Source organism: Nipponia nippon, unplaced genomic scaffold (genome assembly GCF_047370975.1).
Source record: "Nipponia nippon isolate SJK-2023a ecotype South Korea unplaced genomic scaffold, ASM4737097v1 scaffold_14, whole genome shotgun sequence".
NCBI lineage: Eukaryota > Metazoa > Chordata > Aves > Pelecaniformes > Threskiornithidae > Nipponia > Nipponia nippon.
In genome coordinates this window covers 5,370,537-5,387,748 of record NW_028262330.1, presented here as the reverse complement: position 1 = coordinate 5,387,748, position 17,212 = coordinate 5,370,537, and the positions used below count along the sequence as shown (strand labels likewise).

General features: G+C 46.6%; 1 protein-coding gene across 3 annotated transcripts in view; it reads left to right on the top strand.

Moving 5' to 3' along the window:
- Positions 1–16,631, top strand: part of TBC1D16 (TBC1 domain family member 16) — a 31,666-nt gene extending 15,035 nt beyond the window's left edge. The window contains exons 4-12 of one of the 3 annotated variants that reach the window (XM_087750554.1): positions 7,744–7,941; positions 8,781–8,928; positions 9,982–10,149; positions 10,844–10,992; positions 11,792–11,926; positions 13,053–13,239; positions 14,431–14,610; positions 15,153–15,299; positions 15,821–16,631. In XM_087750554.1, coding sequence (XP_087606680.1) covers positions 7,744–7,941; positions 8,781–8,928; positions 9,982–10,149; positions 10,844–10,992; positions 11,792–11,926; positions 13,053–13,239; positions 14,431–14,610; positions 15,153–15,299; positions 15,821–16,066 — 1,558 coding nt within the window. In that variant the 3' untranslated portion in view covers positions 16,067–16,631. Of the gene's footprint in view, positions 1–7,689; positions 7,942–8,780; positions 8,929–9,981; positions 10,150–10,843; positions 10,993–11,791; positions 11,927–13,052; positions 13,240–14,430; positions 14,611–15,152; positions 15,300–15,820 lie in introns of all 3 variants that reach the window. The other 2 variants (XM_087750553.1, XM_087750551.1) reach the window with 2 other exon arrangements.
- The last annotated feature ends 581 nt before the right edge of the window (positions 16,632–17,212 follow it).

Here is a 17,212-nt window from a genome sequence, read left to right as displayed (position 1 = left end):
CCCGGCCCCGCTGCCCGCCCGCCCCTCGGCCGAGCAGCCGTTCTCCTCTCGGCTGGCGGAGCCGAGGGCTCGGCTCCTTCCCGCCCCTCTTCTACCTCAGGAGAGGCGCCTCGGGGAGCGCTTTGCCCGAGGGTGCGGGTCCGGCCGCGCCGCCCCGCCGTGCAGCCAGCCTGAGGGGCGGTGGCTCCGCACCAGCGCTCCTCGCTTGTGTCATTGCAATGAAACGGAATCATTTACAGAAAATTACAGCGTCCTGGAGGCACCGAGACTTTCCGCGGGAGCGCAGGGCTCCTCGTCCCGAGTGGGCAGTGGGTTTGGGTGGAAGGCAGCCTTACACCGGCCCGGCTGCAGGAGCAGAGCACAGCAGTGGCTCTTTTCTCCGGGAGGCATTGCAATAAAGCGCCTTTTCCCAGGATATTCTTGCATTTCTTCTGTTACTTATTTATACGATCGTAACGCCCAGAAATCCTAGTTGAAAGCGGAGATAAATGGTGCTGGCAGGTATCCATAGCTTTGTGAGGGAAGAATTGCGTTAACTGGATCAAAATAAAGAGCACGTCCCCTCTAAAAGTACAACAGTATATGCAAATAAATCTGCATAGCCTCTGTCTTCTTGGCACGGTCCTCACAATTATAACAGCATTTAGCATTTACAATAACTCTGAAACATGCTTTTAGCCAGCTCTCCTTTTTCCTCTCCCTTTTCTGCTACTTGAAGAAAGCTCTTCCCTCGGGAAATCCGCATTGTATTGTGGAAACAGTGAAATTCTCTCTGGGTGGTGTTGGCTCTGCTCATACTGGGTCAGCAGCAGTGCAGAGTCCGGGGAGTTGGTTAACTTTGTCTGTCAGTAAAAAGTCCCCCTGAAATTCCCAATTCATTGCTTAGAGCCAAGAATATAAGAACAAAGGTAATCTTCGGGGCTTTCAAGGGACCGGGGTTTTGAAGGCTTGATTGTAATTAGCATAATTAGTGTAGAATTTTATTTTTGCATGGATAGGACTGAAAGAAAAAAAGCAAACTAATCCATTGATTTTAAATATAAAATAAACACTGGTAAGAAAGGTCCCCTTTTCCAGTCTGGAATAGGCTGAAAAGCAAACATTCTTTTTCGGGCTTTGCTGACAAATCACTTTTTCCATCTAAGGAATTTTTTTTTTTTAAGTGTTGCATTTCGATTGATTTATTAATGAGCTAAAGCCTAGGCATGAGGTGCCCCTTCTCTATATGGATTGTAAAAATCTGCCATTCAGCTTTTGGAATATTTTCCTTCCTTGAAATGAAGGTAACATTTGCATCGTTGAGCAGCATACGCGCGGCTCTAAATGATTTGTTGTGTTTGGCTTCTCGGGAGCTATGTGTATTTTATTCATAAGCATCAAACTGCTAATTCTGTCCCCGCTGCCTCACTGCAACAAGAAGTCACAGAGAAAAACCTTGCTTGGGTTTTACCTAAGTAGCCTACACCTGCCTGGAAGTCTCATCTGTGAAAAACAGATTGCTTGTGTTTTAACTGAAGGTATATGTGCATCACATTCCAGGCATTGATTGGGTAAAAGAGATTAAAACACACATTAGTTCACTACAAACTTCTGATTTTTTTTTTTTCCCCTTCCCATCTACATTCAAAATAATTAACTCAAGAATTCTCAGTTTATTTTGTTTTCCTTTTGGTTTAATTTACAGCAGTTGGGGGGGAACTCTTTGGAGGTAAGCGGGGCTGTTTTTCTAATGCCCCCTCTCGCTGGCTAAAATCGCTCGGCTTCCCTTCAGGCCACGAGGACTTGGAGGAATGAATTAGGAGCAACAAAGCCCCCAGTGTAGTGAGGCTTCTCGCTCAGCTGCCGCCCTCGGCGGCGCAGCGGGGCAGGCAGGCAGCACCCAGCGCCGCTGCAGAGGTGGGTCATCCCGGGGCGCCGGCCGCTCTGCCGCACAGGTTGCCTTTTGTCCGGGAAGGTTTGGGACGATGAACCGGCAGCAGAGGTGGACGCTGCGTGCTCTACCTGTGCTGGGCGGTCGTGTGTGCTCTGGGAAGGCAGGCAGGGTGCTGTAAAAGCAGATTGCGATAGCCCCGTAAAGCATAACAGATTGTTTTGATCTTTATTTCTCAAGGACAAACCAATTACGCCTATCAGAAAGCAAAGCTGCATAATCGCCTTTCCTGGAGTCCCTCGTTGCGTTGTGTTAAAATGTTTTATTTGTCAAGCTTGTGTTCGCAGAGCTGATGTTAATTCAGAGCCCCGTCCCTGATCATGAACTTGCTGTTACAGCCCAAGGTCAGACGGTGAACGTAGAAGTTGCTGCCCTCCCGGCAGCGTGTGCCGGTGAGGTGGCCGATGTGTAGATGGCTGGTAACCACAAACCTTCTTCTGCTCTTTTCCTGTACAGGGGGAGGGAGGGATTCCAACGCTTTCGAGATGTAAACAGCTTGTTCTTTGAATATCGTTAATAGCATCAACAACACAAAGAGTGACTAACAATAATACGCTGACTTTTAGAAGCGCTGTTGAATCTGCTTCCTGGTGCCGAGCGTGAAAGGATAGAATTATTTTTCATAACCTTTTATTTTCCCTTTACGGCAAGCTAAGCAAAGCAAGTTTGTCAGAGGCAGAGTGCTCCTAATTTGGTCTCCAGTGACCTCTGCGGCCGTGATTGGCAGTCGGGTGTCAGGAAGGAACTTGTGCCTGTGAGATAGAAATGAGCAGAACAAATGCCGTAGGACAGCTTGGGTTCCCTGGAGGACACAGGCTAAAAAAGGTGAAAGAAGTGCAATTACGGGAGGTTTTCAGCACAGAAAGTTAATTAGCTACTAAATAGCATTTAGTGCAGTTCAACGTGGGGAAATTTATGTTTTGAAAGCAAACAGATCAATGGAAAGCCTGTGGAACAAGCTTTTGGAAAGTCCATGTTGACATTCGTGTACTTTGTACTGTAACGTCCTGGGCAGTTGTTCACAGGTTTCCCTAACAAATAGGAAGAATTGTTAGTTTTGTTTCCACGCGTGTTTGCAGACGTATGGATACGCTTCCACATGAGGATGTTTTGACATTTAATTTCAGAAATTCCAGTTAGGCTTTCATCCAGGCTATCTAACACCTTTTTCCCTGTTCACCGAGGTCAGTGTAAATCGATTCTGTTCGGGCTCTCTGAGGCAAAGGAACTTCAAGTTCCAAATATTTTCAGCCAAAGGGTGAATTTAACACAATTCTTAACCTAGTTACTCGTCTGTGCCGATCAGATGCGAGTAGCCGGTGCGACTGCAGCGTTTCACTGTCAGCGTCTGGCTCTGCATGGCCACGCTCCTCTGGAAGCTGGTGCCATCCCGCGATGTCCTTCCAGTCCTTCCACTCCTTCTCTGCAGCACAACTCGGAACGACCAGAAATATTTCGACAATTTTTTTTTTTTGATCCCAAATTACCAATCTGTTTTCTTTTGCACGTCTTTTATATGTCGCTGAAGGCAGCATGTTTCACAACTCATTATATATGTGTATTGTCAAGGACATTTTTTTTTCATCAGAACAATAGATTTGGGTTCCAGCTGCCCGATATTACCTCACTTTGTACAGTCTCTCCACTAAATTTTTAGGTGTTTCAGGATAGCTTTGAACTTTTATTGATGGATTATTTATTTGAAGCTATCTGTCTTAGACATTTTAGGCAGCTGATGCTGCCATGAGCTGTTTCACCTTGCTGGAAAGAAGAGGAACCTAGAAGGTCAGTGCCTGTGGGGAATAGTGGAGAAACAGAGAAATGCTAACCCCTGGGGAGGAAAAAGGGCATGTAATTCCCATTACATGGATGCTCATACATTATGATGATACTTATTGTCTGTAAATGATGCTTCACAAGCCAGCGTGCAGGAATAGCTCGGGCTGCAAAGAAGGCTGTTATTAGCGAAGGCATGCTTTGGTACAATGGTGATGGAGAGCCAACCGAGGAGGGTTTGCCTCTTGCAGGAGGCTCTCTGGGAACCGGGTGGTGCACGCTGACAGCTTAGGTAACTGCCACATCATGGCTATAATCTTCAGCCCCTTTCCCTCTTATAATTACATTTGTCACATGATGTCGTAAAATGAGTTATTAGATCTTTGTTGCTGAAATAGTCTTCCCATGTAATTGGTGCAGGTCTCTGCCCTGGCTCTATAACAGAAATAATAATTGGTTTTATCTCTCTTTATGCTGTAGGTGTGTACAAATGCTTTGACCGAACAGTAAGTCAGGTCCCATTACTACATTACTGCACGTCAAAAGTCTCACTTGCCGAGTGTGGCTGACCTCTGCGGATCGGACGTGCGAGAGAGTTCCCGTGTGGTGGGAGGAGGTCGGTGGCTGCCTTATGCAAGCCCTTGCTCTCTTAGGGGCTCCAAAAGCTCGAGGAATGTAGATACGGTTGACTGCTGGAGTTGATTGTTGAGTGAAGAAAATGCATCACCACCTGGTCTTGCTCACCAGCAAGAATGAGATGTATTTTGAGACAAAAGAGTAATGGGACTTCAGTAAGGGGAAAAGGCTTACGTGGAATCATGAATGTGTCCGTGGGTTTCCTGCCTCAGGTTTTGCTACTCCTCATTTTTTTTTCCCCTGTCCCTTTTATTCCCGTGGACCATTGCACGTGCCCTCTTGTTTTGCTGAGCAGTGCTGTATATTAGCTGGTGCTCTGTTTCTCCTGGATCCCACAACCTGAAGTCTCTCTGGAATGTTCCTCCAGCTATTTGCCTTGCAGTGCTTCAGCTCCCTGCTTTTGCAGGGTACTGTGATATAAATCCGTCATCTAACAGGTATAATAGTCTGACAAATAATAAATTGGAGAATTCTTCCCTTGCATCTGTGTATCTTGTGTGCCTAGTTAGAGGACTCCCCAAAATCCATGAAATGAGCACTGATAATACTACCTGTTGTTACTTTAGTACAGGATGATATCAATATTAAAAATATTTTTAAAAGTAGTCCAACAGATTAGAATAATTTCAATTTTTTTCCATCAATATATACAGGAAAAAGTAATTTTAAACACAGTGAGAGTTTTTTCTTAATTTCCACAGTGACTAAGTATGCACCAGTGTATGAGGTGGTACTCTCTCTGCATCTGTACTACGTATGAATGTACGTGTTTATCGACCTCTCCAAAGGGCATGGGGTGCACAGATGTCTCTCTCAGATTTCATCTTCTACATCAGTGAAAACATCGGCGTTTCCCTGGGCTGGACGCTCTGAGGCACTGTGCTTACACTCACTGGCCTTTTCCTGTCCAGAAAGGGTAAATCCACTTACACGCGTTGCTTCGGATTGCTTCTGTGTATGTTGGATGCATGTACAAGCTTGTAACTAGTGGCTAAATGTGAACGGTAAACACTTGTCTTGAAGAAGCATTTCTAGAAAATATAACATTGCCAGCACCTTTGTGACTGGGCTCTCCAGCGTCTGAGTTTTCGGGTAGCTACTTGTGTATCTGAAGCAGATTTTGGTTACGTAGCAAGTAACTGCAGTTGGCAATAGCATTCTGTACTGAGGAGCTACACAATTCCCCGGGATGAAAGCGACCCTGCCCAGCCCTACTGGTAAGTGTTGTTTCTTGGCAGTCGTCTCTCTGCCGCTGGTCGTTTGAGCATCATCGTGTTCTTGAAGAACGGCACGTCGGCCTCTGTGACGAGGGAACCGCAGGGACGATGATCCTCACAGCCAACGCGTCTTCCAGCTCTTTGTCGTACTGACCAGTTCATCTTTGCAAGAGTTTTAGAAAATTGGTTGCCTCTGCTTAGTCTTTGAGCTAGTTTGAGTCATCTCTTCCAGGAAAATCCTGTGTAACCAGCTGTGGCTGTTACGAAGTGTTGCTCCATAAATACCAGCTGCTTATAGGAAGCAGTCCAGCACAAGTGTCTGGTACCAGGACTCCTATTACTTCTGCGTTAACAAGAGATACTGAATGTTGTAGGAAAGCGTTGTTATATTTTGCAGCTTTATCAGAAAGTAACGCTTGATTTTTCACCAAGGCCAGTACAATTTTCATGGAAAAAATTCCCAAGGTGCAGGTGATGGTGTATAGCTGCGCTTGTGAGACTGGAAGTATCATCCCAGTGTCTACCCTAGACAAACTGCTGTCGTTCCTCTCTGAGTGAGTTTGGATATGTCCTGTGATCCCTGCTCACATGGCGATATTGCCGTGTCAGTTCTAAGACCTCAACCTCCAAATGGCTTGAATGTAAGTTTTGCTTTGATGCTTTCTTTCAGAAAAATGGAGCAGCAGAACTTCACGAACAGAGTAGCGAAGCCGCTCTTTTAGCTGAAAGTAAAACAGACTTCATCTCATCTGCATAATGCTGCAGAACTAGAGAAGGGGGCTCAGGGATTTATTTCCCATGCGTGTGGGCGCTAAGGTTTTGAGTCATACATTTGAACTGGGGGGCTCGCAGGGGCTTGGTTAAAAATTTAACCCACAACTAACTGGGATGTCCGGAGACCTGTCCATTGGAATGCAATGACCTGAACCATGGGTAGATGCTGCAAATAGGGCTCGTCCCTGTGGAAGAGGCACTGTAGCCAGGCTTGGAAAGCATACTGATGTGGTGTGCTGCAGATGCATGCTGAGTGTGTGATTTTCAGCGTTCAGTGCCTACATTGTTAGATAAGCGGATTAGAAAACATTGCATAAAGTGGCATTGCAGGGGGCTGTCTTTATACCTGCTACTTGCCTTGTTTTGCAAACCCTGATTTCACAGCGGAACCCATTCAGAGCTTGCGCTGAGATTGTTCACATGTATTGGCCTTTTTAAGAATCAAGGGGTCACAGTTTCAGATTCACTTAATTCTCAAAGTAGTGATATTTTTCTTTTGGGATCAGGGCTGGTGGCGGGCATGTGGGTTTTTTTAATCTAAACTCAGTTTACTCTTAAAGATAAATATCTGGGGAGCAGTGAGCTCCTAGCATACTGGAAAACAGTTGGGTTCACTTTCTCTACTTTGTGGTGGGTTAAAGAGCTCGTGTGTAATTTCCCGCCCCTTAACTCTCCAAAGTTTCAAGTTTGCAAGCGGAAACCATTTGTCTGAAGTTTATAAACATGAATCCAGGCTTGTCAGGTCCACTTGCAAAGGCGTAATGAGAAACTCGAGTTCAGGGGAAATATCTTTGGATCTTACTGGTCACTGAGGGAATTTGCCAGATGAGATCCCTAGTCAATGCTGCCGTCTGAAGGCGCTCCGCTTCTGCAGTCATGTTTTTTCAATGGCCCAACGTTTTCCATCCCAAGGGGTCATCGATCCCAGAGGCACGGTGGTTTGAAGAGGTCCTGCAGCTTAGGGCTCTGCGGTGTGGGCTGGAGGGCCGGCAAGTGCCTGCTGGACTGGCGGGATCCCCAAACTGGTCTTTGTGCTGTGATGAGGGAGCAGGGGACGGGCCGTTCCTCGGAGCAGTCTGGGCTGTTCCCACTCTGGGCTTCTTAATTTTGCCTGCTCGAAAGCCAGTGGTCTGAGGAATGGTTTTCGCTCTCCCCGGTTCTGCGTGGAATTCAGGAACACACCAAAAATAGGATCGTTTTTTGGGATGGTAGGGAATTAATTTAAATAAAAATAATTTAATCTCCTATGTGGGCTGTCAGTTATTGACTCCTTAGACCTGCACTGAATTCCAATTTCAGAGCTCTGTCAAAGGATATTTAACTTGGAGCATTTGTGGTTATTGCACGTAACTGCAGTCGTCTTTGCCTGATGTCTTGCGGGGCTTTCTTCCCCCACGCTCTTGTCTGCAGGGACACGTGTGACAATCGCATGACCTGCTCCACCAGCTCTGCCTCCAGCCTCGACACCAGTGCCCAGTTCCAGGAGAATAATGGGCAAATGCAGAGCACCAGATGGGACGAACAGCAGAAAGTGTTTGCCCTAGAGCAGGTCTGTGGCGTCTTTAGAGTGGACCTGGGACAAATGAGATCCCTTCGCCTCTTCTTTAGGTAACGTATTATTGTGTGTGATATTTGTGTGTGCTCTGGATCGGTGCGCACCGGGCTCTGGAGACAGATGGTTTCTGCAGTCCTCCTTGGAAGTCTTTCTCTAACGGTTGTCTCCAGGAAAGCAAGTGTCAGCCTTCCCCAGGAGAGCCTCTGAATTACAGTTAAAGGATTTTTTTCGCTAGCAAGGTAAAGGTTGCTCTTAGCTATCTTACCAAAAATGTTTAAAATAACCTGGAGGTGTGGAAAATGTCTATCTATGGTACCTTCTCCCTTGCCTGCCCTTCACCGGGGCTCCTCTAGGGTCTTGCTGCTCTTAGCCTCTTCAGTTATCTTTCAAATTATTACAAAAATTATTAAAAACATTTTTACTCTCTCTTTTTGCTCTCACTCCCTGCTTCTTTAGACAATGCTGTGTGCGACCAAGTCAGCTCATCGCTAGGAGCTGACTTTGTGTACTGCCTTAGTACACTGCCTTAGTTGCTGGGGCAGACTTCTCGGGGTTTTGTTCTCCAGGGAAGACAAAACTTAATTCCTTCACATGGTGGAAGGGTAAAAGAGTGCCATTACCAGGCATGAGCGGAGCTTCTTGGGGAAAATAGTCACTATGGCCATGTCGTAGAATCATAGAATATCTCAAGTTGGAAGGGGCTCATAAGGATCATCGAGTCCCAGAGCTGTAAAATTACTTCTGCGCCCTGTTTTAAGGGCCAACTTGATGCTACACTTCTTTGTAATTTGCTTTCCACTCTCTCTCGTCTGATGTTCCCCCTTCCTGCTGGGCCCCTCGTTATCCTGGGCAATAAATGCAGGTTGTTCTCCCCCGTTGTTTTATCCCACAGCGATGAGGCATGCACCTGTGGACAACTGGTTGTTGCGAGCAGGGAGAGCCAGTACAAGATCTTCCATTTTCACCATGGTGGCCTGGATAAACTGTCCGAGGTGTTTCAGCAATGGAAGTACTGCACAGAGACCCATCTCAAGGACCAGGTACCTGAGCAAGGCTCGTGGGGCAAAGAGGGGTTTTCCAGCAGATGTTTGACACTTAGGTTTTTAGCCGGGGGATTGTGTTGGAGAAATGAAGCTACGAGTTCATGTCACCAAGTCAGGCAGAAAGCTACAACATGTTGGATGTTGTTTAGGATGCAGTTGTGAGTCGGACGCGAGGTCTCTGTTGCACTTGCTTATCCCCATCATTCCTGTTCTGCCTGTGGAATATGGGGGAAGAGAATCCAGAAGACTCGCCTAGGTATTTTGCTAGACCCGACAGGTCAGCACTATGCTTTAGGCATGTAAGGTGGCCGGGAAATCTGCAGTGGTAGGTCTGAAATTCTGTCAGAGTCTTTCATCCATTTTGTGAAGCGTAGCACACTGCATTGGAAAATGTTTTGACAAGGCATCTTGCCATATTTTGTTCAATCTACATACAAATGTGATAAGAGCTCTTTAATTATCTGTTTAAGATACTGTATGTGCTTATTAGAAACAGTGATTTTTAAATTTCCATCCTTCCCACAGAGCCCCCTGCTGCTTTTCTTATTATGGTCGCATGGGCTCACTTTTTGCATTGAACAACCTTTGATTTTTAAATTAAATGTCAGCTGCAGTCTTGCACTGGGATCATGAGTGCCCTTAGAGAGCCTGGCAGTGCAGTTCCCTGCTTGCCTAACAGCAATCCCTTTGTATATGGCCAATCATATGTAATTTATTGCAGGCATTCCTGGCAGGGTGAAGTTTTGCTGTAAGCAGCATTAATTCAGTTTCAGGTCAGGGATAAGATTGGGGGAGGAATGGAAACAATTTTTTTTTTTTAAGTCGAAGCTGTTTTGTGGTACTCAGATTTTTAATTATTCTAATCACTCTTGCTATTGTAATGGTTGGAATTTAAAAAAAAACCAACTTCCCCAAGTGCAGCGCTTTAGTGCTTAATCCTACACGAACCATGCAAAAAGGTTTTCCTGCTCTGAAAACTGCTGGGTTTCATACTCTGCTGCTATCTCTGGCTCCTACCTCCAGTTTCTTGTTTTGTTTTCCCCTGTTCAGCAGCTTACTGATGAGAAAACCTGTATGCAGTTCTCTATCCGCCGTCCAAAGCTGCCCTCCTCGGAAACCCACCCGGAGGAGAACACGTACAAGCGCCTTGATGTGTCTGCCTGGCTCCATCACCTGAATGAATCCGGACAGGTGGAAGAGGAGTACAAGCTGCAGAAGGTGAGAGGGCTGGCTGCTGCGGTTTTGATCCTTTCTCTCCTGCCGCACAGTGCGAGTCCCCAGGTGGAAGCTGCAAGAGTTTGCTTTCATGCTGGGGACAAGGACTGGGCATTTGAGAGTATAAAGATTGGAGTATAGTGCTTGGCTGGAGGTCTTGCTGGGACTGCAGATGAGTCTGCTACAGGCAGGATGGTAGAGCATCCCTCTGACCGAGGAGGGCGAGCTGTCCGGCTTCTGCTGCCGGTTGGAATTAGTAAACCAAAGTGTCCAGTGCTAGACGTGTTTGCAAAATGCAGTGTGAATAAATCAAAGAAAGAAAAATTGAGATTACTGTATGAAATAATGCAGGGCTTGTGGGGAACCACTGGGTCCAGGTCCTGAGAGAGAAGTTTGCAGTGAAATGCAGTGTCTCCAAGATTGGGGATTAAGCCGTGACATGAGAACGACACGTTAATCATAGAGCCTCTCCAGGGGGGGTTATTGACATTGAAATGAGCCCGATTTGTGTCTTGTCTGGGAATAGAAGGCCAGCACTTTCCCTCTAAACATGTGCAAATTGCAGGAGCTTGAATCAAGGCTTCACTTGTCAGGAAAGAACTGCAAAGCCACCAAAGCATAGTAGCGGGCAGTTTCTTGTTGCTGTTTTTGGGAATGTTAAAACTGTACCAGTCATAACTTTTGCTCCTTCTTCCAGGCCATTTTCTTTGGTGGGATTGATATTTCCATCCGTGGGGAGGTGTGGCCCTTTCTGCTGCACTACTACAGCTACGAGTCCACCTCTGAAGAGAGGGAGGCACTGAGACTGCAGAAGAGGAAAGAGTACTTTGAGATCCAGGAAAAAAGGTAACAGACCAGCTTCATCCTCTGCTGCTCATATCTCCTGAGGCCTGACGTTGCAGTAATACCGCTGGCGATGTACGGAGTCTCTGCCTCCTTCGCTTCAGGAGAAGCTGATTGGAGTAGAGAAGCGAGAGGGATGGTAAAGGTGGTGTATCAAGAGGCACAGCTGACTTCTTGAGGCTCTGGAGCTAATACCATATAGCTCAAATATTGTCTTACTTGGGGTCTTGAAACGGGCTCGTCAGTACCACGCAGGGAAGCTCACCTCACAGGCAAGACTGCAAGCTTAGCATGCTTGGTTTAGAACACTGAAGGTGAAAATGGGACCTTATATTTCTTTATAAATATATCTGGTTGTAAAAATAGGGAAGAAGAAGGGATATCTAATCCAAGGAAGTTATTACTGCAAGAACTGTATGTTGTAAACTAGATGTGGGTACATTTAAGCCGGAGAGGGACAGTAGTAGTATTAATTAGGAGACAATCAAAACAGAGTGGTGGGTTCTGGTGTGCCGCCCACAAGGAGCAGTGGAGAGCAGAGTCCAACTGCTTCTGAAGTGGAGTTTATCGCAGAAAACACATCGTATCCCATTTATAACCCAGGAGGCTCCTTCTAGTAATCCGTTTGGACAGAAAATCTCCTGTTCTGAACAGACCTGCCTGTCTGTTTTTCAGGTGATGAGACAACTCTGTACAGGAATAGTTTTTCTCTGAAAACTAAAGCTGAAATGAGGCTTTTTGTGCCTGGTGGCAATCATACTCCTCTCTTGGCAACACACTCCTGTTGCTGCTCAATTTTCAGGCTTTCGATGACTCCAGATGAACAGAAGGATTTTTGGCGTAAAGTACAGTTCACGGTAGATAAAGACGTCGTGAGGACTGACCGCAGCAACCAGTTCTTTCGAGGGGAGGATAACCCAAATGTGGAAACTATGAGGTGAAGCGTCTGATTCTAGTGTCCCAAACGTGTCCTGCTGAATGTATAGAAAATTCGGTAAGCCCCCCTAGCCCAGGCTTCCCAGGTCGCTGCCTTGGGAATGCTGAAGAGCACCGTGCATACGGTGACAGATACCAAGTGATGCAAACCCAAGGACTTCTTCCACAGTGCTTTCACTGCTGCTTTGGCCATTTACTTCTTGATACAATAACCCTGCTCCCATCACCTAGCTTCCCTGCACACATCGGCACAGAAGAGGTGTGAGCGTTCTGTGGCTATGGGAGGGTCACGGGTGCTGCAGCAGGGTTGTGGGCAGTTGCTTGGGTCTGTGGTTTTCCTGACGGGGTGGAGGACAAGCACACCAGAGTCTGCATCATGGGTGTGTGACTTGTAACTGTGTGCCTACAAAACAGTTGGATTTCATCTAACAGTATGGCTTGGAGCCTCATGGATGTGTAGGCATCATCTCTCCTTTCCCCTGGGCCCTTAATTTTTATCCTCTTAGTCTTTTTAAATTCTCTTTTTCTTTCTATATTTTGGTGTCTGTGTATGCAAAACCTTCTCCTGGAGTTTATTTCACCAGACTGATGTTTGCAGCAGGGTTTATCTGTATGTGTTAAAGCACCTTAGAGTAGGGTCGTGTGTTTTTGTACCTGAGATGAACTGTGTTGCTTGTTCCTACTGCACCGCTCCCAGTGCAGTTGGAAAACAGGAGCCTAAGGAGTTCTGTTCAAATCCATTGTCTTAGGCTGCTGTGTGCTGTTCAGAGTTCTTGTCCATCCAGGAGCCTCTCTGGATTGATGCAAAGTGTTGTAATCCTAAAAAATGAGAGTTCTGGTTAGGTATAGTGTTAGTGTATCTATCTTTGTTTTGCTTCTAGATGTAGTTCTTTTAGGGAAAGCGATTCTGTGGGATGCAACATGCTGTACAGGTGCTCCAAAGTTCACAAGTTTCCAGGTGCAATTGCAAGTTAATCTTTTAGATGGCAGGAGTGATCTGTTGCTCTTCTGCACTTTGCCTGACTCAGCCTGTACGGTGGGAGTTGGGGTAGAAGGGAAAGGGCACTGCGCTCAGCTGTGATGTGCCCTCTCCGTGTCTCACCTCTCCGTTTGCATCTCTTCTCCAGGAGGATCTTGCTGAACTATGCAGTATTTAACCCAACAATTGGATACTCCCAGGGGATGTCCGACCTGGTTGCCCCACTCCTGGCAGAGGTCCTAGATGAGTCGGATACTTTCTGGTGCTTTGTAGGATTGATGCAGAACACGATCTTCATCAGCTCACCCCGGGATGAGGATATGGAGAAACAGCTGGTGAGGCTGAATGCTGAGCTCCCTTTAGCCCTGTCTTTAGCTTCTCCTCTCCCCAGTCAAATTAGAAGAATGCCATAAAGCAGTTACCTGGGCTGCTGGGTTCCAGCATGCCGAATCACACTCCAAAGCCACAAAATACCTGATGGATAAAATCGATCCTGGGTGATTTGGGCACTCCAGTGGCATTTACAGCCAATAAATTGTCAGAGTAAAGTTACCTTGGCTATGCTAAAGGGTGCTGATTCAAGGAATGTTTTATGATCAGATGTATTTAGGATGCTGCTTGCTTTGTCTTTGCACTTCTCTCAGGCAGTGAAGACTCACTGGTTCGGTTTTGTCCTGATTCTGGGTCATTTCGTGTGAATGAGGCAAAGGAGTTGATTGAGCTGCAGCCCTCTTCTTTGTGGGTTTCTTTTTAAGGTCTTAATATTTTTAATAGATTTTTTAAATTATCTCCAAATGAAAAGCTTTATATATCTGATAGAGTTTCTTAAAATAAGATGAACTTGTTTAAAAATGGGAACTTTTTAGGTTTTAACATGAATGTCAGTTGTTTTTTGGTTAAGATCCTGAAAAAAACATTCTAAACCTGAACAATCCTGTCCGGGTCTGAAAAATCCATTCTAAACCTGAATGCTCCTGTCCAGGTCATGATGGCACCAATTTAAAGTGGTAAACTTGTGGTGGAAACCCCATGGGAGGCTGCTGGTGAGGTGCAGTTAGTTAATGTACAGATTTATGCACTGTAATGTGCCTGAATAGTCAGGCTTTCCAAAATCACTTCCATATTGCTTGGCCTCTACTGAAATGAAATATTGCCAGAGATAGCTGTGTCCTTTCTTTTCTCTAGTTTTTAAGGCTCTAGCCGCTTTCCTCAGCCTGAATCTCACCCCTTCTTTCTTTTCACAATGTAGCTGTCATGGGATTTTCTTTTCACCCTCCGTCCTTTCTTGTGAAATAGCTGCCGTGGCCTATGAGCTCTGGCCTTTAATGATAGATCCAAGCGTGCTTCTGGCTGTGCTGTAATAAACAGGCCGTAAAGCTGGAGCTTTTTGCGAGAGAAGAGAACCGCGGCCAGCTCTGTGGGAGCCCGGCTCTGGCACGCGGTGGGGGGCTCCCCGGGGTGGTGGGTGAGGGCGGCGTGAGCCCTCGTGCACGAGGCAGTGGCTCAGCTCAGACCATCTCTTCCAGATGTACCTGCGAGAGCTGCTACGGCTCATGCACCCACGCTTCTACCAGCACCTTTCTTCCTTGGGAGAGGATGGCCTGCAGATGCTTTTCTGTCACCGTTGGATCCTCCTCTGTTTTAAACGTGAATTTCCAGATGCTGAGGCTTTGCGCATGTGGGAAGCGTGCTGGGCTCACTATCAGGTTAGAGAGCTGGAGACGGGTACAGCGTTCACTGGGCGGCAGTGTGTCCTTTGCTGAGTCCTCACCGTCTCAGCAAGTGTTGCAGAATTTCCTTAAAGGCTTTTAGTAGCAAAGTATCCAAAATAAGTAGGTGTTACAGAGGGTCTGTAACTATCAAAGAGGTTTATCTGTGTAGCAAGGAGGATGGATAGCTGCCTCTCCTACTTGAGAATGCCCAGGCTTCAAAAGGAGGTTTTTCAGAAAGTGCTGACCATCCAGTTCTGAAGTTCAGACTTCTCTTACACAGCTGGAAAATGTCTTCCCAAAAATCACTTGTCTGCTTTGAAAGCCGTGGTTCAAACCTTGCTCCCGTGCTCTAAAGGCAAGAGACTTTGACTCAGCTGTGATTCAGAATTCACCAATAACTCACTTTCAGAATATCGCTAGGCAAAACTGGAAGGAGCACAAAATCCCTGCTAAGGACATGCTTGTGGAGGGTGGGGAGGTTAAGTCAGACTTCTGCCTCCACCTGCTGTACTGCAGCCACTGTTTTCTCATTGCAGACTGACTATTTCCACCTCTTTATCTGTGTGGCCATCGTGGTGATTTATGGGGATGATGTCATTGAACAACAGCTGGCCACTGACCAGATGCTGCTGCATTTCGGCAACCTGGCTATGCACATGAACGGAGAACTTGTACTCAGGAAGGTAAATGCCTGTGTGCTGATGTGGGCTGAGTCTCAGGTCCAAGAGATGAGTCAGAGCATTGAGAAAATCAGGGACTGATGCTTCATCTTCCGCATCTCCTGTATCCCCCTGTTTGTCTGGAGCCTGGGAGGGTAGGATGCTGCTGTTTGCCTGGAAACAAGTTTTGCAGAAATAAGAGGTAGTTGTAGAGTGCTTAGGAGGTAACGGTATGGTTGGGATAACCCTTGCACCTGCTCAGAGCTGTTCGGCTTCGCGCCATGGTCCTCAGTCCATCTCGGGCTGGGAGTGACTGGAGGCTGTGGGATGTGCCGCAGCATACGGCAGCTCCTGCGACCTGGCAGTGTCCCCAGTGCCTCCTTTAACCTTCAGGTTTGTGTTCAGGAGGGATGCTCCTTAGCTGAAGCTTTGACTCTTCTAAGGTAGCTAAACAGGAGGATGGGAGAGGAGGCCACGGGCCACCTCTGCTCTCCGTTTTGTCCCCCGGTGAGGAGTGAATGACTTTGTCTCTCTCTCCCCTCTAGGCGAGGAGTCTGCTCTATCAGTTCCACCTGTTACCCCGCATCCCCTGCAGCCTGCATGACCTGTGCAAGCTGTGTGGGACAGGAATGTGGGACAGTGGCTTCATCCCCGCTGTGGAGTGCTCTGGCCATCACCCGGAGTCCGAGAGCTGCCCGTATGGAGGACTGGCAGAAGTGTCTTCTCCTAAACCAGGAAACGAAGGCAAGAGAGGCTTGAAAACACGGGACGTCTTTGCTTTCCGAAAATAGCTATAAAGGAACAGGGTGTGACAGCAGAAGAGGGAAGGGCAGGAAGGATGTACATAGGAAAAAATGTTGAAGACCAAAATGGAGGGATAGCTTGTCAAGACTCCTGAGAAGACTGAAAGGTGGAGAATGGACAAGAAATTAAATCACTCTACAGGGAATTCCAGTGCACTGGTGGTGGAACCTGAACAAAATGCATCAAACCAGGAACAGTGTTTGCACGTGTTTGGATTTGATTTTGTTAGAAATGTGAAGCTTTTCTAGGTCTTAACAAGGACTTTTTATTCTGCCTCTGGGATTGGACTGGTTAGCAACCAGAACTTTGTTACTTGCTGATGAGAAATGAGAACACTAAAGAGAGCCAAGTACAACCAGCAGCGTTTGTGGGTCAGGTGGAAGGAGCAGAGCTGTGGCAAGACCTCTCTCTGTGGTGTCCCTTCATCCAGAGCATACCACACACACGCACTCTCTGCTTCAACCAAAACGTGCAGCTTAGTGGCTTCTCTCTAAAGCCATAAAGACCATTTTAATTATAATCTGCCAAAAATAAAACTGCAGACTATTGGGATTGCAGGGAAGGTGTCTGTTTTGTTGGCAAGGAAGAACTGGTCACCTAAAGGTCTTGTCTCTCGCCTTTTCATTTTTTATATGGTATACTGGCTGGCATGATTTTTTTTCCATTTGTACAGAAAGTGTACAGCCACAGGTCTTAAAGCACTGCTTTTCTGTAGTCAGGGTTTCATAGACACTTTTCAAAGTTTACTTCTTCACGACATTACAGCAAAGCTGTTTCTTTATGCTGACAACTGCAGACTTCAGGCACTTGTTTATGGAAGTCTGTTGTTTCCAGTATGTTTCCCAATGTGCTTCCTTTGGCTGCTCTCAATTACTGAATATTTACTGTCCTTACCTGTCTTTGCCGTAGGCTGTAGCGCATACACCCCAAGTGGGCTGTAGGCTCTTCAGCTGGTGCCAGTAGTGCACCCTCTTCCCCATCCCAAAGTGAAAATGAAACTTGGTTTGTTGCAGTCATTTTTGCTGAGCTCCGTCTCTGATAAAGGTTTCCCTTGAAGTATTTTGAAAGGACAGCATGTTTCTCTGCTTGTCTTCTATAAAATTTGCCAACTGGAAGTGGAGCTGGGGCCTTGA